This window comes from Lithobates pipiens, unplaced genomic scaffold, assembly GCF_037356315.1.
Source record: "Lithobates pipiens isolate NorthernLeopardFrog02 unplaced genomic scaffold, aLitPip1_a1.2 Scaffold_3, whole genome shotgun sequence".
NCBI lineage: Eukaryota > Metazoa > Chordata > Amphibia > Anura > Ranidae > Lithobates > Lithobates pipiens.
In genome coordinates, this window is record NW_027507790.1 from 192755943 (window position 1) to 192780563 (window position 24621).

Genomic DNA, 24621 nt, shown 5'->3' on the forward strand with positions numbered 1-24621 from the left:
CCACACATTCTCTAGGAGAATTGGCTGGATACTGTCCACACGTTTTATAGGTAAAATGGAAAGAAGTCCAGACAAGATTTGATGAGCACATCAAAAAGTCTATTAAAAGTCTATTTGTTTTGTCATTAAGTTCCTAACGGCAAAAGAAACAAAATAACACATTAAACAGTAAACCACAACACGTTTCAACCGACTGAGTCTTCCTCTATGCCGAAAGGACTTTAACGATGATGAAACAAATGGACTTTTGAGACAATTATTTTGTATACAATTTTCAGATGTGCTGTTTTAAATTTGCCTGTTTCTATAATAAGGGACATGGATATTGCACCTGCACCGAATTCATATCAAATCCCATAGTAATTGGGTGAACTGATACTGCTTGCTTATTATAAAATAGTGAAAAGGGATGCAATGCACTAGTTTTGTAAAGAAACTAGTAGTAGAAATCATATGTACCTGCCCAGAACAGTGTAGCATTTATACTTTTTTATTGTAAAGGGTTTTTTTCTATGCACTTTCTGTAGGTAGTGGTGGGGGCATCACTCTCTCCATCTATTATCCAGCCACCCTGACCTCGATTGTCATAGAACCTACTAAACCATGGATCTCTCTACTTTCTAAAAAAGGACCAGTTTACTGTCCTTCAGACTTTAGGGGGCTGGACTATGCACAGTGGGAGTAAACAATGCCTGAGCTTTGATATTAGGGGGAGAAATAGTTGGTGGTGTTGGAAAGAATGGTACCCCATTTTTGTTGTCGGTGAAAGGATTTAAGCCCCATCATTGGTGTCACTGAAGGAATAGTGCTGCCTTGGTGTCAGTGGGAGGAATTATGCCTCATTGTTGGTGTCATTGACAGGAATAATGCCTAAAGGCTGAATTCAGCCCCAGGGTGTCAGTTTGGAGACCACTGTTCTAAACACTGGTTGCTTGTAAACCCATAAGGGTATGCTTGTTGCTGGTGATTGTATGGCTGAAAATATTTCCAAGAAAAGGCATAACAGACAATGCATAACTCTCGGGTGTCTGTGTAAATTTCAGAGCCTAATACTCTATAACAGTGGTTATCATCCTCAGTCCTCAAGTACCCCCAACAGGCCATGTTTGCAGGGTTTCCTTTATCTTACACAGGTGCTTTAAATCAAAGTCAATGGCTTGGTATTTTGGACAGCTATTTTATCTAGGAGAAATTCCCAAAACATGACCTGTTGGCGGTACTCAAGGACTGAGGTTGAGAACCCCTGCTCTATAACATGTACTACCACCTACACTCTTCATAGTAAACCTCTTTAATAACAATACTTTCATTTCAAATTCTTCTCCTGCTAAGAAAATAAATGGGTCACCTTGTGAGAGCCCCAAAACACTTCATTATTAAACCGCCCAGAACCTGTGGGCCTGGGATAGACATATTAATTGGCGCTTGGCTCATTTGAAAGGAATCGATGAGTAAGCAGGTTGTAGACTCCATTACAGTTATAATACAGTTTGCTTTGGTAGCATGTTTTGTATTTGCTTCACTTGTTGCCTACAATATCACATATTCCTAAATTTTGAAATTAGTTAATTTTCTCAGCGAATACACTGTGTGGAATATATAATTATTTTTCACAGTAAATATTACAAATTGGGAACGTGTAAACTTGTCATGATCACCTTTTTTTGGTAGAAGTTCTAGCTACTTCACTTGGCCCCACGTGGATGTCACAGAGGGACATATATCTGCTCTTGTCATAACAAGTGAACTTGATGGGGCTTGTGTGGTCTAGGTTCTGGGCCTCTCTAATAAGCTTGACTGAAATGACATTTCACATTTTCTCTAAAGTGTTTCTGTAATTGGTAGTCGTTGGCTAGGGGTAGAGGGGAGCAGCACAGAGGTGCTGACATGAAAAAAAAGAGAAGGCTCGGATATCTCAGCTTTTGCAGTAGTGTGGGTTGGAAGAAGCCGCACCTTCTCCATGATGGCCAATTGAATTTGCTTCCACAGTTACTGATGCCTAACTTTTTTGCATACTATAACCAGCAGTGTGGTTTTATATTGACTGCTTAGATTTATCAGTTAGTCTAGCACAGGGGTCTCAAACTGTTGCAAAACTCTAAGTCCCATGAGGCATTGCAAGGCAGTTACAAGCATGATTCCCACAGGCAGAGGCACGATGGGACTTGTCGTTTTGCACCAGCTGGAGGAGCAGTTTGAGACCCCTAATCTAGCACCACATTGAGCACTTTTATTCAAGGTGCACTATGTCTGCCATTAAGTCCAGAGTACCATGGTTGTTTTATTTATTTTTAAACGGGCAGCTTTAGAAATATTTGCTTGTTGTTTCATTAGAGGATTGCAACATTTTGTTAAAAAAATAAAATTTTTGTATTTTGTCAGGACAGGTTCTGCTTTGTCTTGTCAGTCTTTTTTTCAGCAATGTTTCTCTTGTTGTACCCTGCTGGCTTTGGATTGTTATATGGCTTGACACAGAGTTGCTAATGTTTTATTTCAGGAAGGTGTAAAAAGAAATATCAAGATTTAAAGGGGTTGTAAAGGTTAGTTTTTTATTTTCTAAATAGGTTCGTATAAGCTAGTGCATTGTTGGTTCACTTACCTTTTCCTTCGATTTCCCTTATAAATGTTTTTTTTCTTTGTTTTCTTTGTCTGAATTTCTTACTTCCTGTTCCTCCTCAGTAAGCTGTTCAGTAAGCTGTTCTGGCTGACTAACCACCAGCTCGGATGATGGTGAGAAGTTTACTGAGGAGAAACAGGAAGTGAGATATTCAGACAAAGAAAAAAAACATTTAGAAGGGAAATCGAAGGAAAAGGTAAGTGAACCAACAATGCACTAGCTTAGAGGAACCTATGTAGAAAATAAAAAACGAACCTTTACAACCCCTTTAATGTAATGGATGTGATTTGTATACAACAATTGATTGACATCTCACAAGCTTCAGGGCTGTGCTTGAGAATTCAATCACCCTAAAACTGGTAGTATTGGGTCGTTAGATGATATAATTTTATTTCATAGAAAGTACCATAATTTTTATCCATTTTAATAATCATTGTGAAGGTATGGCAGCAGTCATCCTTCTTATTTTTGATCTTGTCGTATGCGGACTAGGTACACCTTCATGTGGTTGTCATACCCATTTTTTTTGTATAAGCCTGCTGTGCTTCCAGAAATCTTCCTGCAGTGTTTGGAGTGCTTTGCATTATTTTCAAGTTCACGTCTTACCTCATCGTACAGTACATCACCTGCATGATTTAATTGTCCTGGTATGAAGCTTGATTCAGCTAGCTTCTTCTCCACTGCTTGGCTGTGTATTACTACCTAGCACATGCAGTGTGCCATGGGTTAAAGGTTTATAGTTTTTCTTTTCAGATGTGTACAGCGTGTCTCCATTGGGTAGTCCCGTTTCTCCACTTTCTCTGTCGTCAGATCCATCTTCAAGAGACTCCTCTCCCAGTCGGGATTCTTCTATCTCCTCATTCAGTCCAAGGCAGCCAATCGTTATACAGAGTTCTGGCAAAAAGTTTGGTTTCACACTTCAGGCAATCAGAGTGTTTGTAGGCGACAGCGATATCTACACTGTGCACCATATTGTCTGGGTAATTCTTCCTACTCTGTGTGCTTGTGTTTTGTCTCTCTGCTAAGAAATGTGCATTGCCTGTTGTCGATTTTATTAACACATATTTGCTTTTCATGCAGAGTGTTGAAGAAGGTAGCCCTGCCTACCAGGCTGGTCTTAAAGCTGGAGATCTTATCACTCATATAAATGATGAGCCAGTACATGGGCTTGTTCACACTGAGGTCATAGAACTCCTTCTTAAGGTAAATCTTGAATTAATATTCTTACAATAAGGTTTATTAGTAATGGTTTTATATATATATATATATATATATATATATATATATATATATATATATTAGTATTTCACAAAAGTGAGTACACCCCTCACATTTTTGTGAATACTTTATTATATCTTTTTACATGACAACACTGAAGAATTTCAATTTTGCTACAATGTTAAGTAGTGAGTGTGCAGCTTGTCTAACAGTGTAAATTCGCTGCCCCCTCAAAATAACTCAACACACAACCATTAATGTCTAAACCGCTGGCAACACAAGTGAGTACACCCCCAAGTAAAAATGTCCAATTAGGCATTTTTCCTCCACAGTGTCATGTGACTTGTTAGTGTTACAAGGTCTCAGGTGTGAATGGAGAGCAGGTGTGTTAAATTTGTTGTTATCGCTCTCACTCTATCATACTGGTCACTGGAAGTTAAACATGGCACCTCATGGCAAAGAACTCTCTGAGGGTATGAAAAAGAAGAATTGTTGCTCCACATAAAGATAGCCTAGGCTATAAGAAGATTGGCAAGACCCTGAAACTGAGCTGCAGCACGGTGGCCATATAGCAATTTCATAGGACAGGTTGCACTCAGAACTGGCCTCACCATGGTCAACCAAATAAGTTGAGTGCACATGCTCAGCGTAATATACAGAGATTGTCTTTGGGAAATAGTGCTGCCAGCATTGCTGCAGAGGTTGGAGGAGTGGGGGGGGGGATCAGCCTGTTAGTGCTCAGACCATACGCTGCATACTGCATACAGGCTAGGCTACAGTCTATAACTTGTAAAGGGTAGTGAACAGAATTTAAAACTTGGATTTGCATTTTACTCCCCTGAATGACTTCCGTTACCACAACGTGTGAAGATCCTACCCCATCTTCTAGTTGTACTCCATGGGATTGATTTACTAAAACTGGAGAGTGCAAAATCTGGTGCAACTGTGCATGGTAGCCAGTCGGCCTCTAACTTCAGCTTGCATTCTGTAGGGATTACAAAAGCTATTAAGCTTCTAGTTATAAACGTGGAAGATAGTGTGTGTGTGTGTGTGTGTGTGTGTGTGTGTGTGTGTGTATTTCTAATTTGCAATCTCTTATATATTATGATTTGTTGGCAGAGTGGCAGCAAGGTAGCAATCACCACAACCTCCTTTGAGAATACGTCGATTAAAACGGGCCCTGCGAGGAGGAACAGTTACAGAAGCCGGATGGTGAGACGCAGCAAGAAATCCAAGAAGAAAGAGAATATGGAACGGTGAGTTGTAGCTGGTTTACAATTCATGGATATAAAGTACTGTGTGCAGTTGCATTTGCAGATATTTTTTTCACATTTAGAACTTCATAAAAATCTTTGATAATATTGATTGATTAGTACTAGTATTGTAGGACTACTATTGTAATGATGTTAAAATATATATATCCCAGGTGAGAACAAAACTACAGTATAAACTGAGATACATATTCATTTCTATCACGTGCTTAATTTAGTGAATAAGTTGAAGGTTGAGGAAAAGCTGAGACTCTCCTAACATCCAGGCTTGGATCATGATCAGTTGCAGTCATGTACTCTATGCATACTACAAATCCTATCATTTTTAGTCCAACTCGGGATTGAGCAACAGAACTACTTGCTACTTACAATGGGACCATGATGAATGGATTTAGCCATTCTCCAACAAAGTCAGATAACAGAAGCAAAAAAAAAATTGAAGGAGGCTGAGGGCCTCCTTTTTAAAACATGATTTTAGTGTCACTTAAAGGCCTGTACAATTCTCCAGCATACTTTTCTATACACCAAACTTTATACATAACAATATTAAATGTGTCAAATGTTTAGATAAACTAGAGCATGTGTAGTTATCGTGTTCTGAAAGATTTTGACAGGTGACTTCCTGGTGATTTGCTGGCAACTTGAGTATTACTTTGATGTGACTTTGAAGCTATCAAAATCACATTAATATAGATGAGGATCTGCCTTGAAGGTGACTTCCATTAAAGTCTATGACCATAAATAACCTTGAATAAGTACAGGAACCTTTTCTAAAGTCCAAGTCCAAGTGACTTCAGTAGTGCTATTTAAGACAGCTCACATTGACTAACATGGGATTTAACATGTCATGCGACTTGGGGTCTCACAAGTCAGATCCTAAATATGGTTACTGTAAGTGGGGGTATCTATAAATCACTGAGCTGGTAAAAATGTAACTCATTCATCAGGTAAGTGTGGTGTTCTGTTTTTTTTTTTTTGGTTTTTATTGGCAGATGACTATAAAAGTTTGTTGTAAAAATGTGTGTTCAATTTGTTTATATATGGGGTCAGAGCAGACACAAATTATCTTGGAGAATCATGAAGAACCCAGTGACAATGGGAGGAGCTGCTTTTCCAGATTTTCAGGACTATTATCTTGCCTCCCAACTGTCCCATTTCTATAATTTTGACAAAAACAAGCTACCAAGATACCAGATATTACTCTGTGAGCGCCCTGATGACCACTTCAGTCGGTCTCCAGAGCCCCATTGACATGCTGACACACTACCGGAGGGTATGGCGGATGGCATTACAAAAACTCAGGACCCCACAGGTCCACTCTCACACCCCTCTCTGGTTCAACACATGCTTACCTGAATTATTGTCCATTCCAAACCCGGTGGAGTGGATACACCATGGGATCCTGTACATACACCAGATCATGACCACTACGGGACTTAAAACATTTCAAACGCTAAAGAACTAATTTTGCCTCCCCAACTGCCTTCTCTTTAGATATCTACAACTCCGCCACGCTAAACAAACCCAGTTTACTGGATCCAAACCATCCCTGGTAGTCCCCTCTATTGTAGTCACAGGCACTGAACCAGCCAAACTAATTTCCACCCTATACTCCACCATCAGCCTCCCTAGTACCACAGCATTGTCCTATACTACCAAGACTAGATGGGAGATGGATGTTGGATTAATTGAGCATGAGGATTGGGACAAGATTTTGGAGGACATGAAAATAGTTTCCCCTAAACTGTCAGACCGCCTCACACTGTTTTATATTATACATAGGACATATTGCACTTCTCAGAGGATAGTGTGTTACACACCCACATACAATCCATGGTGCCGCCTATGTAGAGCTGCGCGATTCTGGCTAAAATGAGAATCAAAATTTTTTTGCTTAGAAGATAGATCACGATTCTCACGGCGTAACATCATCTTTCACATTAAAACAAAAAAAAATTGGGCTAACTTTACTGTTTCTTTTTTTTTTTATATATATTCATTGAAGTGACATAAAATATTGCAGCAATTGACGTTTTATTCCCTAGGGTCTCTGCTAAAATATATATAATGTTTGGGGGTTCCAAGTAATTTTGTAGCAAAAAATATTGATTTTAACTTAAGAAACAAGGTGTCAGAAAAAGATTTAGATTTCATGTACGCATGGTACATGAATCGGTATAAGCCATCATGGCCAGAACAGTAGTACATAAACACATTGAAATATCTGTGTGACATAAAGCGAAATAACCACCGAAAGTGGTTGTTTTGAGGTTTTAGCTGGGAAGTTCTTATATGGTCTAAATAGCTCGCATACTTTTTGTGTTTAAAAGTTCCACTGCATAACTATTGCTAAATGGTGTATTTTATTGTACTGTACCAAATTTACATAATATTTTCCTGAGTACGTGTTTTTGTTTACTTAAAAATATGCTACAATTCATATGAATGTGTTGGTATATATAAACCTGATTTTTTTGCTACATAATTTGAAGAATAAAATTCTAGGAAGGTCATTTGAAATAAAACATAGTACATGAAATTGCAAAATAAATTTGTAGAATATGATTATTTGTGAGCATATAATTTTCTTTTTCAGGAGGAGGTCCTTTTTCAAAAAACTGACCAAGCAACCATCTCCTCTGATTCACACAAGCCGAAGCTTCTCCTGCTTAAACCGCTCCCTATCTTCTGGAGAGAGCTTACCCGCATCACCCACCCACAGCTTGTCCCCCAGATCTCCAACTCCCAGCTGCCGCTCCACTCCTGACTTTCCATCAGGTGAGACAATAAAACACATTTAAGCAACTGGGCTTCTCTCTCTCAGATGGGAATAGATAGTCCAAGATTTATAAAGATAGAAAATGCAGCTCTTGCAGCAATATTTGTTTCGTCCCTGGCACTGTTCCCCACAGACCTACCAAGTTGATTGACACCCAGCATTATTCCTACTCTAAACTTTTATCCCTTCTATAAGGTGTTCAGACAAACATCTGCTATGCATCTGCATAGTGTATACTGGGGAGCATAATTAAAGGTAACTGAGGGACATATAAAGCCATTAGCTGGGATTGAAAGTGAATATTGCTGCAAAAAATTATTTTTTTATTGGACCATTGGAAGTTTTGTCATTTAATTTTTACACTGGAAACAAATGTGTATTAATCAGTGAGCGGCAACATATTCTGGGGGCCTCCTATTTAACTAATATTTCCAAGAAAATTTATTTTCCTGGTTTTGTTTAAAAAAAAAAAAAAAAAAAGACAACACCATGGGAAGCAAGTAATAAAGGCTACGTGGGGGGGCATTACTGTTTTATAATTTACTACTTTCCTATGCAACATATTCTTGTGTTTTTTAATTTATTTGTTTATTTTTTATATACGTTCTAATTTTGTGTTTATTTTTGTTTGTAGGCACCAATTCTTCACAGAGTAGCTCCCCAAGTTCAAGTGCTCCTAATTCTCCAGCTGGCTCTGGGCACATAAGGCCTAGCACTCTACACGGGTTGGGACCAAAGCTTGGAGGACAGCGGTACAGGTCTGGAAGGCGAAAGTCTGCAGGCAGTATACCGCTTTCCCCATTGGCAAGAACCCCATCACCTACTCCTCAACCTCCCTCACCACAGCGCTCTCCATCACCATTACATGGATACTCCATGGGGAACTCAAAGGCAACACCTAATTTTTCAGCAAAAATGCACTCTCCACCAACAATAGTAAGACATGTTGTCAGGCCCAAGAGTGCTGAACCCCCAAGATCTCCATTGTTGAAAAGAGTTCAGTCCGAAGAAAAGCTCTCTCCATCCTATTGTTGTGAGAAAAAGCACTTATGTCCACGCAAGCACAATCTTGAAATAACCAAGGAAGAAGTTCATAAGCAAACACAACGTGATGTAACATTACAGAGCCTTGAGGAGAACACATGTGATATTCCAGCATCTACACGTGTTAGACCTGTGGAGCAAGGCTGTCTCAAGCGTCCAGTATGTCGAAAACTTGGGAGGCAAGAGTCACTGGATGAGCTGGATAAAGAGAAGCTTAAAGCCAAAATGGTAATAAAAAAGAAAGATATTTCAGAAAGACAGGACTTTCTTCTGAAACAAAACATAATATCAGATTTGCATAGTGAAATCCGACACCAGCTAACAGAAGCTGACAAAGATGACAAAGCACAAATAAAAAGATCAGCCATATCTGAAAATAAATTTTCCACTTACGAAACTCGTTCGGGAGGCATTATGTTCAAAGAATCTCCCTGCAAGAGTTTAAGTTCTCGCCCAAATGGCACCAGCCTTTCTTTAGATAGTCAATCATTCAATCATAGCTCTCCAGTTGCTGAAACTGCCCACATGTCCTATGAACTCAAGAAAGGACCCACCTCCTCCTCCTTCCAAGAGAAACTTGCCCATCCATCCGAGAAGGGTATAAAAGATGACCCATTAGATAAACCTGCCACAGCAAACATTGATTACTTCCGGAAGAAAAAGTCATTTGAAGACAAAGATGGTAGTCTTTGTCCAGTTTTGAAGCCTAAAATTGTTCCAGTATCTCATGAATGTATGCAGGCAAAGCCTGTACATTTACAGACAGAATCTCTAACCTTGCTAGATAACCGGACTTGTATCCCCAGTGTTCAGAGCACTCCAGTCTCTTTTACAGCCTTAAAAAATGTAAACAATAGAAGCGAAAGTAATGTAGACAAATCGACTGTTACAACCACAGAGACACCTGTGCGGAAAAGCCCTTCTGAATATAAACTAGAAGCAAGGTCTGTTTCATCCCTAAAGCCTATTGAAGGCACTTTAGACATAGCACTGCTGTCAGGACCAAAGGTTACAAAAGCTGAGCCTGATATTTGTAATAATCAAACAAAATCTGATGAGCAGAGCCGAAATTTAAAGAGTGAAGGTCTAGATAACACAAATGTCATATTTACCAAAACCAGCTCTAATTGCTCTGGTGTTCCCATAGTGCAAAAGGGACCCTTGGAGGAAAAACCCTGTGAGCCTCTACAGCCTTACTGCCGCACTGCAAAGATTTGTCAAAACAAAGACTCATCAGGCCTAAGAACAAAGGAAAACCTTGTGGATGTGACAAATCCGCTTCAAAGCCAGAGGATTAGCACAGTAAAGCCAACAGCATGCCCAGTAACTGAACAACTGTCTACTTCTGTGAAAGTTGATAGACAAGAAATGGTATATCAGGAGGTGTCCTCTGTCAAGTGCTCACTAGAGCAAAGACATAGTTCATCGTCCACTGAAAGGACTCGTATGTCGAGGGATTCCTTTGAGGATTTCACTGCTACAACTCTGGCAGACTACAGCAACTCAGAAAAGTACAGCTCAGCATTGAGCTGTATAGAGGAAGGAAATACGGGGACAGCAGTGTCCCAAATGGCACTTGATCATCAAAAATGTGTGAAAAAAAATGTTGATGCTTGTCATCCCATTGAACTTGTCACTGCCAAAAAAATTTTGCAGAATGCAGAGCTCACTTCTAGAAATCAGTATAGCCAAAATAAGCTGCAAGATGCTGCTCTACATAAAGGAGATCCAGGGAATATAAAGAAGAATGGTGTAGAGGTCCCTCTTCTGAAAAGAGATACTTGCATTTCTGACATTAAGCGGTCATCTACAGCTGCAAATATCCCACCTGTAACAAGTATTAAAGCCCTTTCACCACTTAGGGAAGAACAAAAAACTGTTTGCCTGCAACTTGTCAGCTCCCTTAACAAACCAAAAGCGATGGCTGAATCTAAGTCCAGTTCTGTAAAAATAGTTCTGTCTGAAAAAAGCATTTTAACGCAAAACACTAAGCCAAGTTTGGCAGACCTACCAAATAATCAAAAAGTTACAAATAAAGCTGAAAGTTTTACACAAGCTGGCACTGGATTAAATGCAGTTTCAGGATGTTCTGTTGAGAATAAAGATACCTTTAAAAAGGGACCCAGTTTTAGCTCTACATCGTCCAAAAACAACGTGAATACTAAGGACTTTATTAATGTATCAAACTCTGAACAGAGTGTCAATGTTACTGCAACAGTCAGGCCTGATGCTGCAAACACGGTTAACCTTAAGGATTGTTCCGCAAAAACACATTTAAAAGAAAAAACAAGCGCACATATGAAATTAACTAGAGCCAGTACTGTCAAAAGTTCTGTACAAAGTAGAGCTGTTCTTGATGTTACAGAGACTGGGCCTCCATCCATTGAAAATGTTCAAGAAAATAAATGCACTGAAGCACTTTATGTTCAGAATGACAAGGGCAAAAAGGTTACTCCCTTTACCAGTAAAGATACTAGAGAGGTAATGTTAGATAAGCAAAAGTCTAGCATTTCTCAGAACTTGGTTGGAAAAGAAAGAGACCAGAGAAATGCACTGTGTGATACTAAAAGTACTGGCAGTGCTGCTTTGCCCAAAGTTGGGAGTACGAACATCTCTTTATCCAAACCAGACATGGCCGTATGTCCTGTGAATGTTTGTAAGGATAAAGTGGAGCAAAATCATAATATGAATGTTGATACTGTTAAATCAAAGAAGGATCTTCAAGAGATCTCCAGTAGGTCTTGCCCTGCTACAAAAGAAGGCTGCCTATCCAGTAAACCTGTCATTGAGAAACAAGTTTCTAGTACCACCACACCAGGGACAGTTCGGAGAGATCCACCTTCCTCTCCCAGCAAGAAGAACATCGTAAAAAGTATACCCAAGCCACCAGCTGCATCTCTGGAGAGTTATTCCTCCCTTTCCTCAGATAAAGACTTAAAAGGACAGAAAAGAGGAAAGGACAGTGTTTCACAGAGTAGTCCTCAAAAAAAGACGACATAATCTGCCAGCACCTTCATTAAGACCTCTTTACTGTAGTGGCTGCTGCTAAATCAAGACTACTTTGATAACCAGCACTGTGTTGTGGTTTATTTGCATTTGTACTATGTTATGTGTAAAAAAAAAAAGGCAAAGGGGATTGTACTCGAAATCCAGCCTGTAACTGGGTTGCTGTCCGGGTACACTCTTATAAGCTAAAAGGTGTGCCTGTAATGTTTGTGACAGGGCAAGGGCTATGGAAAATAAGGTCTCTGTAGAGAGTTACTGTTGTATCTTTTTTTGAACGTAGAATGTACACTAGACTGTTGAATTCCACTGCTTATTTTCTTATTGTACATTTTTTTTCTTACTTTTGACTACTTACAAAACTGAAATCAGAACCCCCATCTTATCAGTGGCAAAAGTGAAATTAAGAGAGCTTTCCACTTTTGGTGTTTTAAGAAAAAGATTTTCTTTTAAAATGTGGTCACACCCAAAGACTAGATGTCAATTTTGTGGCATTATTTTAATGTAATTTAATATTAGTATGGCCACTATAAATGAACAATACAACAAATTATGGATATTATGACAAATATAAGCTGTTTCCAAACAGACAGTCCTTTCGCTATCACAGAAGTTTGTCTCAAAATGAGGGCCTAATTTAATAATGGTTAAGTGTGTATTAACAGTTAAAAAAAAGTAAAATGACCAAAAGTGCTTAAAGGGTAAATACACAAAAAGCCATGTAAATAACCAATGGGTGGTGTGTAGTAAGAATGCAAATGTGGTGTGTAACTCTGTTCAAATCCTTTTACCCAAATCTCTCGTCTGAAAGTACTAATCTTAGCAACTTCCAGTTCAGCTGTTTTCACCTTGTTGTGGCAGTGGGAGATTTCCTATATACATTTATGGGCTAATTTGAGGGGGAGAACACAACTCAGGGCATGGAGGTGTGCATAGTATTCACCTTCACCCACTACCAACACTCTCTGTTAATGATTTCCCCTTGATCTTCCATGCTGCGCACTTTCAGATGCCATTGTTTTGCAGCTCATGTATTAGTGAGTTCTGTAGACTTCTATGGATCCAATACTTAACTACTGGTAGAAAGGCTTGGAGGATGAGACCTGAGTGACAACTCAAGAATTGTTGGCTGAATTGTAACATCGAGGGCCACCACTGATTTCTGTGTAGTGGGAAATACCTTTTTAAGTATAGTCTAGTTTGCAGGTCTTTTGTGCCAAATAATTCACATGTAGCCAATGAAGATCAACTAGTACAAAAAGTAGGTTTAGTGGAATAGAATTGCTCCTCGTAGATCTTTGCCCTGTAGGTAAATTAACTGCAGATTTAACTTATGCGTTAAATGGACAGTTTACCCATTGTGCTGTTAAAATAATATATGTATCTTCAAATTAGGTGTGTTAATGGCATCCAGTTTTGCCTCCATTTCACAAGTGCAAAAACCATAACTCTGTATAACAAAAACTGTTTCTCATACAGTTGTTGAATGTATATATTTTTTTTATTTACTTCATAGGCTTAAAAGGGAAACTTGTTTTGAAGACTAAAAAAAAAAAAACAGCCTTTCTTATGAGTATACCTTTAGATGTTGATTCATAGCCGGGGGCCTTACAATGTAGAGGTTTTGCTGTGCTGGGTTCACATTTTTTGTAAGTGCATTAAATAACTCCATACATTTCATAGCATCTCCTTTTTGTGTATTATAAATATGTGAATAATGTAAAATAAAAATGTTTTTTGTGTAACACAGGGGCCATGTTAGAGCTACTTGGTGCTTGGAAGGTGATATTACTTTCTATCTTTTTGTAAAGCCTTATTTATATTTTATGTACTCATTCTCCATCACATTTGTTGAATCTCAATCCATAGCTAAAAAGATTTGAGTAAACTCTAAACCATGGCGATGCCATATGAATTTTTTCGAGTAGTAGAATACAAATCATATTGCTGTGTTGTGGCCCACAGCAATCAGTTGAATGTTACCTTGCAGTGGTTTAGTAAAATCAGAGTAGGAGGGTTTTATCATAAACATGAGGCTGATCTTAAAATATTGCTCCTGTCCCATTTTCATTAAAAGTCATATCCATGTTTAAAGCCTCTACTCCCTAGATCATGGCTGTTTATGCTAGTATAGATAGCTAGCATCACACTGTGCATCACCTTCTCCATTATTTATACTAGCAGAAGACAGGAACAATGAATATAAAATATGCATATGCCTCATGATAGGAGTGTTCCTGATTCAAGATGATAGAAACTGGTTTTTGATTGGTTGCTAGAAGTAAAACACATCTCTGCTATCCACACTTATTTCATAAAACGCCAAGCATTCCTTCACTTTCATCCCTTAGGAACACCTTATACATTGAACATTGTAGGTTCAATATCTTAGAAAGATATAATGGTCTGGTGCAGTTCTCAGTAACAGGTAATCGGCTCCAGTGTTTTTCACTGAGATCACATCATGACACACATCTGCAAGTATATGTGGTGCAGGTCTGTGAGTTATCATGTCAAACATCCACCGCAGAAAAGAAAACGACATGACAGAATCCACATCCATATGCCCCATCTCTAGTAAGTTTTTACAACACACAATTTTTGTTGCAGTTTAGGAATCGGTTTTTGTGATGTGTGTAGTAGATATGTCGGTTTCGGTGTTTGTCATAATCATCTGCATGTTACATTGTTTTAGCTGACAGACCAGTTTGAGGTTGTCATGTTGTGGGAAACATCACATGCAGGGTCACACTGAAAGCGAAGATGTGCCATAGAAAGACATCATGCTACATTTCCGTATTTGAACAAACTTTTTACATGCCTAGCAGAGCTATGTTTAAGCACTGGCACAGCTGTCATCAGAGTACTATTTTTGGGTTTGGGTGCTGCTTTTCTATAAACTAGCCATCTTTGCTGTAGTAACACACAGGTTACAGCAGGCGATGGATATTCTTAGACCAGCCAAGGCTTTTGTCAAAAAATTTCCAGTCTGGGGCTAATTGACCATGGTATACAGTCCATAGTCACCAAGGGGTTCCATGTTTTTTCAGAATATCACAGCAAAAATGATCTCACCCTTTATATTGTACAAGAGCAGCCCCAATAACCTTTGAAAAACCAGGACATTGACCACTCACCTTTAGAGTGCTATTGGCTGGTGTGCAGTGATGGGAATACCGTAAGATGATTCGAATACATAGGATTATTGGTATTTGACAAGTGATTCCTATTATCCCACATAGTGGGAATCGCAGAGCCTGTATTGCTCTAGTTTTTGTAGAGACTTACATTTATCCTTGCTATGGCCATTAATGACTAGTTTCACATGAACAGCTTGTGTGGATGGCCAACAAGCAAGTGATGATTATTGGAGGTATATTATATAGATGTTGTCCTGCTAAAATATCATCACAATATTCTCGCTACTGTAGCTTAACAGAGCAAAGGTGCACTCCTGTAACAGAGGCCATTGTAAAAACCTTGCTTAATACTTTTTAAAGTGTACATGCACATACTAAAAGAGAAAACCTCTGTTTTCTAAACATTAATAAAGGTAGTGGCTGATTATAACCTATTACTGTTTCTTCCTTTGAATGCCGGTGCTTGTGTACTGTCATCTTGTAATACATCTTGCAGGGAATGTGGTCACTGTGGGTCGTGGTTTAGATAGAATTGTCCCTTCAGCCTGATAACTGGATAAGTGTTAGGTAGAATGGCTGGCTTGGTATTTTCTCTAACATTGAGTGAGCTGCAGTTATTTGTGTTTTTGATGAAGTATAAGAAAGGACTAAGCTAACACAAGCTATGGTAGGGAAGTTATTTAACTTTTCAGTACAGGTTCACTTAAAAACGGCCATTCTGCAGTATGTCCAAATATAGTCAAAATGACCTTCCAATAGCATTTTAGCAGTTATCTACCTTTCAAAATATTACCATCTTAGCACATTGAGAAGCTGTTTTCATTTTCACCAGAAAAGTTTTCACCTCCCATTGATTAAATGTTTAAAGATGTATGTACTGTGGGATCATTTCCTCCACCTGTCAAGTTATTTTGTAGTCCGAAATTACCCAATGTGTTCATGTCCAATTTGTCTGTTGTTGACCTTACTACTAATGTAAGATATTTGTGTTACTGGTTAGTCTCTTCTATGTAATGGTTCTACGAACTGTGCTCCTTTTCTAGTCTTACCTGCTGTAGAAATAGCAGCTTAGTATCTGTGCAATAAGTGTTTGTTGTCTTAACTTTCTATAAAATGAAATACACCATAAAAACACAAACTTTATGAATGTCGTATTTGTTGTATACTGACCACATATTTATACTTCAGCTGCAAAGCATAACATTGAAATAAAAGGTCGGCATGAAGGTCAAAGCTTTTCAGACTGACAGTTCATTTCCCTAGGCGCTCGCGGCTCAAGGTCACTGGTGTTTACTGCTTCTGGTCCCAAAATGTATGCCTTCTTGGATACTCTACATTAAAGAGTATGAATAAGCACATTGTCAAGTAAAAATAGTTACTTTAAGTGATCCGGACACTATACAATAATTGACGAACAATAATTAGCTGTAAATAGAAGACTCTAAATACCTACCTTTCCTGCTGCTCACACCATTCCAATGATGTAAAACTATACCCTATAGTCCACTGGGAAACCAACAATTTCACCACATCAATCTTCTTCGAAGCTCCCATTAATTCTTCTTTCTGACCTCCACCTCACTTTTGCTTCCTGTGCCTGTGTGAAGGTTAACAGGAAGAACTAGTGAGAGCTACTGAGGACAGAGCTTGACCTGGATGTGTCTAAATCCAAGCAGATTTCATGGGACAATTTGACACTATTGGAGAAATTGTTTGTTCTCATGGGCAGTGGAAGTAGCTTTTACAGGTATATCTTAGCTTGGTCATTTTTATATACGGAGAGGGTTGATTTAAAGAAAACTTGTATTTAGAAAAAGCTAACTAAACTAACCTTTTTAAGTTAGGAGACACCATCCATGGACTGCAGACCAAATTTTAATGTGGCCACTTTGCAAAAGACTGCTCAAGGCTCACACGACACAGTAGAGGCACTTTGGGGTTGATTTTCTAAAACTGAAGAGTAAAAAATATGGTGTAGCTGGGCATGGCAGCCAATAAGCGTGTTCAATTAAGCTTTGACAAAAAAAAAACTGGAAGCTGAAGCTGCAGCAGATTTTGCACTCCAGTTTTTTTTCCAGTAAATTAAACCCCTTTGTGTCTATGTAGCAGGGGCTAACAGGACCCGGGTGGTGAGTTCAAAGGAAGGAACGCCGCTTCAGGTGCACAATCACTGCAGTCTGGATGTGCTGGGGGCAAGCCACGGCTTGCCACTGATGTTCAAAGAGAAAAAAAAAGCTGCATAACAATAGGAACAATCCAACCTGATTTATTCAAAAAAAAAAGTCAAATTACAGCCACCAAGACAATAACACAGGACCCAGGAGGTCCTGCATCATTGTCCCGGTGGTTGTCATTTGACTTTTTTTTTGGAATAAATCACATTGGATCATTCCTGTTGTGCAGCTTTTTTTCTTAAGGAACTGGGTGGTGCCAGCTATACACACGTGAAGTTAAAGAGGAAGTAAACCCTGATGGGTTTACTTCCTCTTTTTTTCCCTGCAAAGGTAAAGCATAATGGACTACTATGCATCGCATAGTAGCTCATTATGTGTCACTTACCTGACACAGGAGCCAGCGAAGTCGCCGCTGATCCCTGTAGTCCGCCGCATCCATGTTGCTGGTGGCGTCTCGCAGCTCCGATGAATCACAGCGGCGAAGCCGCGATGACGTCACTCCCGCGCATGCGCACGGGAGTCGCGTCTCGCAGCTCCGCCGCTGCCACTCGGCGAAGCCGCAATGACGTCACTCCCGCGCATGCGCACGGGAGTCGACAAATTAGGCAAATCCATTCATGGATTTGCCGCATTTAGTGCGCCTGCGTGCCGCTGTCTACGGCGCATGCGCCGTAGACAGCGGTGCCCATTTTCGGGCAAATATCTCCTAAACCATATAGGTTTAGGAGATATTGCTTGGACCTACAGGTAAGCCTTAATCTAGGCTTACCTGTAGGTCCAAGTTGTTTGGAAGGGTTTACTTCCTCTTTAAATGTCTGAGCAAAAAAAAAAACAGTTTTTCTGCATATGCAGTGCTTTTTTTTAAGAAATGAAACCCTGTGGAAATGTGCATGTATTTTGCAACTATGTACTGCATATGCTTTTTTATTCTATTTTGCCCAATGCATACATTTAAATACAGGTACACTTTAAACTGAATACTGGTCTAAGCCAACGACTATAATTTCTCATGCCAGGTGACAAACGTTTGTTGTATATTCACAGTGGTGAGTGCAATAGCTAGTTTGTGCAACAAGACAGAGTATGAACTGTGTGGCACATAATAACTTTTTTCCTTTTCTTTTTACTTCAACTTTTAACACACAAAATCAGGCAGAGGTACATGGCTATTCACAAAGTATATTGGTTACAAAATTTTGTGCCTGTTCCAACGTTCTTGTTTTGACCTATGCAAATATAGTAGCCATAAGAAGTCTTTACTATTCTTTATATGTAAACCCCTAAGTAATTTAAAAAGGAGTTTTCACAGCATAGGCGTTAAGTAATACAATCCTACAGCTATCTTACAAGACCCAGTTAGATGGTCTGTGAAAACCTGGTTGTGGTGGATTACAGAGAATTCAGACTCGGAACAACCAATGAACTTTCTGAATTTAGCACGGTTCCTGTGTTGATAGGGTCAGTAGCTCATTGATTGCTTTTAACTGGATGTGCCCTCAGCCCTTTATCATTTTTGAAAGATTGGATAGACTGCTTTATATATGTATATTAGGGTTGTCTCGATACCACATTTTTAAGACCGAGTACAAGTACCAATACTTTTTTTCAAGTACTCGCCGATACGGATTACCGATACGTTTTTTTTTTAATGTTAAACAGATTAGGTGGCACTGTTATGCAGCACTGATGAGCACTGATAGGATTAGGTGGCACTGATGAGCACTGACAGATGGTGGGCACTGATGGCTGTCACTGACAGGTGGTTTGCACTTACAGGTGGCACTGACAGGTGGCATTGATAGGTAGCGCTTGCACTGATTGATGGCACTGACAGATGTCTGGCACTGATAGGTGGTATTTATGGGCACTGAAAATGGCATGAGAAAAGGCTGCCTGCAATGCCCATCTTGGTACTCCACACGGCAGCATAAAAGCAGCGGTGGCCATCTTGTTACACCCAGCCCATATAGTTTGGGCAGGGTGTAACAAGATGTCCTCTGCTGGCTTACAGCTGCCGAGTGCAGGGCGTACCAAGATGGGCGTCGGGATGTCCAACCACCGATGTCAACACGGAGCATCACTTCCAGTTGTGCCAGGTCACTTTATCTTTCCCAGGTATCAGATCTGGCATCGGGAGAATTTGTGCGAGTATAAATAATTACACAAATGCTCGGTATCAGGACAACCCTAATATATATATATATATATATATATATATATATATATATATATATATATATATATATATATATATATATATACACACACAATAGTACGGTGCAAATTTTTTTTAATCACACACCTCTCTGATGGTATGGCGTGATGGAAAAGTATCTCCCTGTATTTTTCAGCATTGAGTACACCATTGATCCTGACCAAATCTCCAACTCCATTTTCAGAAATGCAGCCACAAACTTGCAAGGAACCTCCACCATGCATCACTGTTGCTTGCAGACACTCATTATTGTACCGCTCTCCAGCCCTTCGGTGAGCAAACTGCCTCCTGCTACAGCCAAATATTTAAAATTTTAAGTCCAGAGTACCTGCTTCCCCGGTTCCTATGTTTTTGTACATAGTTTAGTCACTTAGCCTTGTTTCCATGTCCTATACATGAAAACATAGGACCTAGGGTGCAACAAAATGGCAACAGGTGCTCTGCACTGATGAGTCAAAATGACATTTAGTCACACCATTAAATGGTTTAGCTTTACACAAGATCCCAAATGACCCCAATCATTAAGCCAAAACTACACAATAATTGCTTAAATCAACAGTGTTAATAAAGATGGCCAAGTCCAGACCTCAGTCCAATAGAGAATTTGTGACTGGACTTGGAAAAAGTCTGTTCACCCATGACCCCCCATTGGAACCTGACAGGCATGAGTACGTTTGCAAGGAATGCATATAAATTGCAATGTCCAGATTCACAAAGCCCTATCCATACAGGCTCAAGTCTGAAATTTCTGCCAAACGTACACATGCTAAATAGTGACATTTTTTTTAACATTGTACTTAAAGTGGAGTTCCAGCTGGACCCATGTTTATTAAAAGTCATCAGCTACAAAAAGCTACCTGTCCCACTGTCCAGCAATGCGGCTGCCTGAAGCTTCCGTTCTCTCCCCCTTCTGTCCATGGCGTTGGCATTGCAAGTGTAGGCACCTGGCTGTGACAGCTTGTGGCTTCGCAGCTGGGTGAGCACTGCGCATGCACAAGGTGCGCTGCATGTACTGAATGGCCAGGCAATCTTCTGGGCCTTGTGATGTGTTCCAGAAGATTGGCGGGGGGGGAGGAGTTGCCTAGGCGGCGTCGGCAGAAATGCAGCTGGGTACCTGTCAAAACTAGGTACCCACCCCCCCACCCCCCAAAAGAAAATGACATGCAAAAGTTTTGGGTGGAACTCAATTACTTTGCAGAGATCTGTTTTCACTTTAACATGACAGAGTATTTTTTATTGACTAGTGTTAAAAAAACAACAACATTTTATTATTTGTTTTAAACTGACGGTATGGGTATTTAGGATGTTCCTGTCTAGGTCCCTCTCACAACAAAGACTTGCATATTCATACTACCTAGAAATATACATTGCTTTGTGCGAATTGGGGAAATAGGACTTAACAGTCAAGTGTCATGATTTTACATAAGAGGAACAGGTAACTCATTTAGGGAAGTGAAAGTGTCTCGCTTCATTTCTTATGAAAAAAAAAAAATCTTACTGAAGTAATAATGGTACAATCAACAGTTTATACTGTGTCTGTATGTATATATATTTGGAATGGCTATGACAATAGTATGTGGTTGTTATGGTTATAGACAGCACACCCGAATATATATATTTTCTATAGAATGTACAATTTTTATTTATGTAACAGGGATAAGGATTATTTTTTTATTTTTTTTAAAAAGAAACCCTGTCCGTTTTTTTTACTGCTGTCTGTCTCCCCGTTGCAGATTTTTTTTCTGGTCTCGTAGAACTGTTGTCACTGTGACAGAAATTGAAGGGAAATCTCAATCCACGGGTCCCTGGAGTTTCTTCTGTTATATTTTATATTATTATTATTTTTACAGCATATGAGCAGAAAGTCCGTCCTTGCTTTAATTATATAATTTGCAACATAACGAGCAACATAACAGGGTAACTAAAACCGGAGCACACGAATCTGCGTGCAGTTGTGCTTAATCAGCTTCTAGATTTTAGTGTCCAAGCTTAACCACTTACGGAACCACCCGCCGCAGTTTTACGGCGGCTGTTTGAAGGAGGATATCGTTATGGCAGCAGCTAGCTACAATAACTCCGGTATCCCCTTCTTCAGCAGGTGGTCCGCTACAAGATAAAAGTGGTCTCTGTGGCAGATTTGCTGCAAGATCACTTTTATTGGTGGTGGGAGAGGGGCCATCGGCAGAGGCGATCATGTTATGTCTCCTGCTTGGTATGGAGATGAGTGAGGGGAAAATGGCCCCCACCCATCTTCATACAATTGCTGGGCAGAAGCAATGTCGAAACGTCACTTCCGCCCTCAGCTCTTAAAGGGCCATTTAAAAAAAAAAAAAATTAAGTTACAATTTCTTTTTTCATTGCACCTTAGTCTAAATATGAGATCTGAGGACTTTTTGACCCCAGATCTCATATTTAAAAGGATTTGTCATGCTTTTTTTCTATTACAAGTGATGTTTACATTCCTTGTAATCGGAATAAAAGTGACAATTTTTTTTTTTTATACAGTTTAAAAAAAAAAAAAGTAAAATGAATAATAAAAATGTGTTTTTTTTAAACGCACCCCATCCCACCAAGATCGTGTGCAGAAGTGAACTCATACGTGAGTAGTGCCCGCATATGAAATCGGTGTTCAAACCACACGTATGAGGTATTGCCGCGATCAGTGGAATGAAAGCAATAATTTTAGACTTCCTATGTAATGCAGAACATGCAAGCTGTAGAATTTTTTAAGCGTCGCCTATGGAGATTTTTAAGGGTAAACGTTTGTCTCCATTCCACGAGTGGGTGCAATTTTGAAGTGTGACATATTGAGTATCAATTTACTCGGCATAGCATTATCTTTCACAATATAAAAACAATTGGGCTAATTTTACTGTTGTCTTTTTTTTTTTTTCAAAAAAGTGAATTTTTTCCCCAAAAAAGTGCGCTTGTAAGACCGCCATTTTATTCTCTAGGGTGTTGGGAAAAAAATATATGTTTGGGGTTCTAAGTAATTTTCTAGCCAAAAAAAAAAAAACAGTTTTAAACATGTAAGCACCAAAATCTCAAAACAAGGCTGGTCCTTAAGTGGTTAATGGAAGAAGCCGAAGTTAGAAACTGGTTACTATGCACTAGAAACAAAGAAAAAGAATGGGAATTTTCATGAGGCTTATTGCTGCAAAAATGAGTGTATGGAGTAAATATATGATAAAACCTTTATTATATCAAAAGCAATTCTGTAGTCTAGACATGCATGATGTTTTCAAAACATACATACCTATATACAAAGGCTGACATTTTTGGTAAAAATATACCATGAATACATACACTGTATACAATGATGATACATAATTCTACATATTCAAAACTGAGCACATGCTGTATAAAAGCCGAACTGTCTTTGCATCACATAGAATAGAAAAACGTTATGCGTTTCGTGAGGATGGAGGCAAAAATTAATTCACTGTAAGTACAGAAAAACTTTCTGAATGATACTAAAAAGTTCCCTTAGGGAGTATTTGGATATACTAATACTTACAGATCAGCCCAAGAATGAAATCCCCATCACACGCCTGGCCTGGAGCTGAGGCAGGAAACCCAAAACGAAGTCAGGGGTCAGCTCGTAGGCAGGGCAGAGCAGAGCAGGTCAGGTCATCACAATGCAATCCCAGAGGGGATAGATGATCTAGTAACAATCCCCACCAATCTTGAAGATAATGATTGTATGGTGTGTGAAATTGACAGTGAAAAAGTGGAAAAAAGGTGAAAAGAAGAATAATATGCAAAAAAATTGAAAAAAAGTATGTGAATGTAAAAATTTATTGTGAAAATGTGTGTTGTGTAAGTGAAAATATATATATATATATATATATATATATATATATATATAAACATAAAAAAATCTAAAATAAAATTGTAAATGTAAAAAAAAACCTAAGCAGGAAGTGATAAAGTGTGAGTGGAGTCACAAAGGACTCCTGCCTACCTTGCATGTGTAAAGAACAATGTGAAGCCAGTGATGTGGTGTCTCTCCCATGATGAAGGATTGAAGAGTGATTTCCTGGCCAAACCCCAGCTGATGTACCCGAGATCTGAGGTTGCTCCCCACGTGCGTCATACCACACTCTGTTGGCTGGATTGGATCACACGTCCAGGGGGATTTCAGGGCATGGATCCGCACCCGCCCGCCCTAAAGCATAAAGTGGATATAAAGCGCCCATGCCTCCCAGTGCCACTAGGGCGCAGCTGGCAGTGCGCTGTGCATGGCGCCGATGCTCAGGAGAACACCCCCCCGCCACCACCCAATAGGGGCAGGGAGGGGGAGGCACTGCTGCACATCGAAGCTCTGGACCAGATAAACAGAAAGGAACACCCCCCCCCCCCAAAAAAAAACACATTCAGCTCAAGACTGGATTAGGACTGGTGATGTAGGCAATTTTTCTGTGTATATGTAAACTAATGCAATATATTAAAAAGGATATGGACTGATGGCTTAGAGGCGAAAAGTGTGACCCGACCTGTCTACCGTAAAAGGTTTCCATTCCTGGCTATATGAAATAGAAACAAAGAAAAAGAATAGGACTTTAAATGAGGCTTAATGCTGCAAAAATGAGTGTATGGAGTAAATATATTATAAAACCTTTATTGTATCAAAAGCAATTGCGTGGTCTAGAAATGCATGATAATGTTATCGAAATATACATACTCCTGTACAAAGGCTGACATTTTGGTAAAAATATACCATGAACACATACACTGTATACAAAGATGATACATAATTTATACATATTCATAACTGAGTACATGCTGTATAAAAGCCGAACTGTCTTGGCATATGAATAGAAAAACTACTAATTTCGTGAATCACGTTAGTACCTTGCATGTGTAAAGAACAATGTGAAGCCAGTGATGTGGTGTCTCTCTCATAGTGAAGGATTGAAGAGTGATTTCCCGGCCAAACCCCAGCTGATGTACCCGAGATCCCCACCTGTGTCATACTACACTCCGATGGCTGGATTGGACAAAGATATGGATCACACGACACAACACACTCACATAAATATATATATTTCTATATAATGTACAATTTTTATTTATGTAACAGGGATAAGGATTTTTTTTTTTTAAGAAACTCTATCAGATTTTTACTTCTGTCTGTCTTCCTGTTGCAGATTTTTGTTC

The 24621-nt window shown here is 39.3% G+C and overlaps 1 protein-coding gene across 6 annotated transcripts in view; it reads left to right on the forward strand.

Moving 5' to 3' along the window:
- MAST4 (microtubule associated serine/threonine kinase family member 4) overlaps positions 1–16305 on the forward strand; it is an 831319-nt gene extending 815014 nt beyond the window's left edge. For all 6 annotated transcript variants that reach the window (XM_077462654.1, XM_077462655.1, XM_077462658.1 and 3 more), the window contains 5 exons: positions 3371–3597; positions 3698–3820; positions 4955–5091; positions 7703–7884; positions 8520–16305. In XM_077462654.1, the coding sequence (XP_077318780.1) occupies positions 3371–3597; positions 3698–3820; positions 4955–5091; positions 7703–7884; positions 8520–11929 (4079 nt within the window). In that variant the 3' untranslated portion in view covers positions 11930–16305. The remainder of the gene's footprint in view (positions 1–3370; positions 3598–3697; positions 3821–4954; positions 5092–7702; positions 7885–8519) is intronic.
- Positions 16306–24621: the final 8316 nt, after the last annotated feature.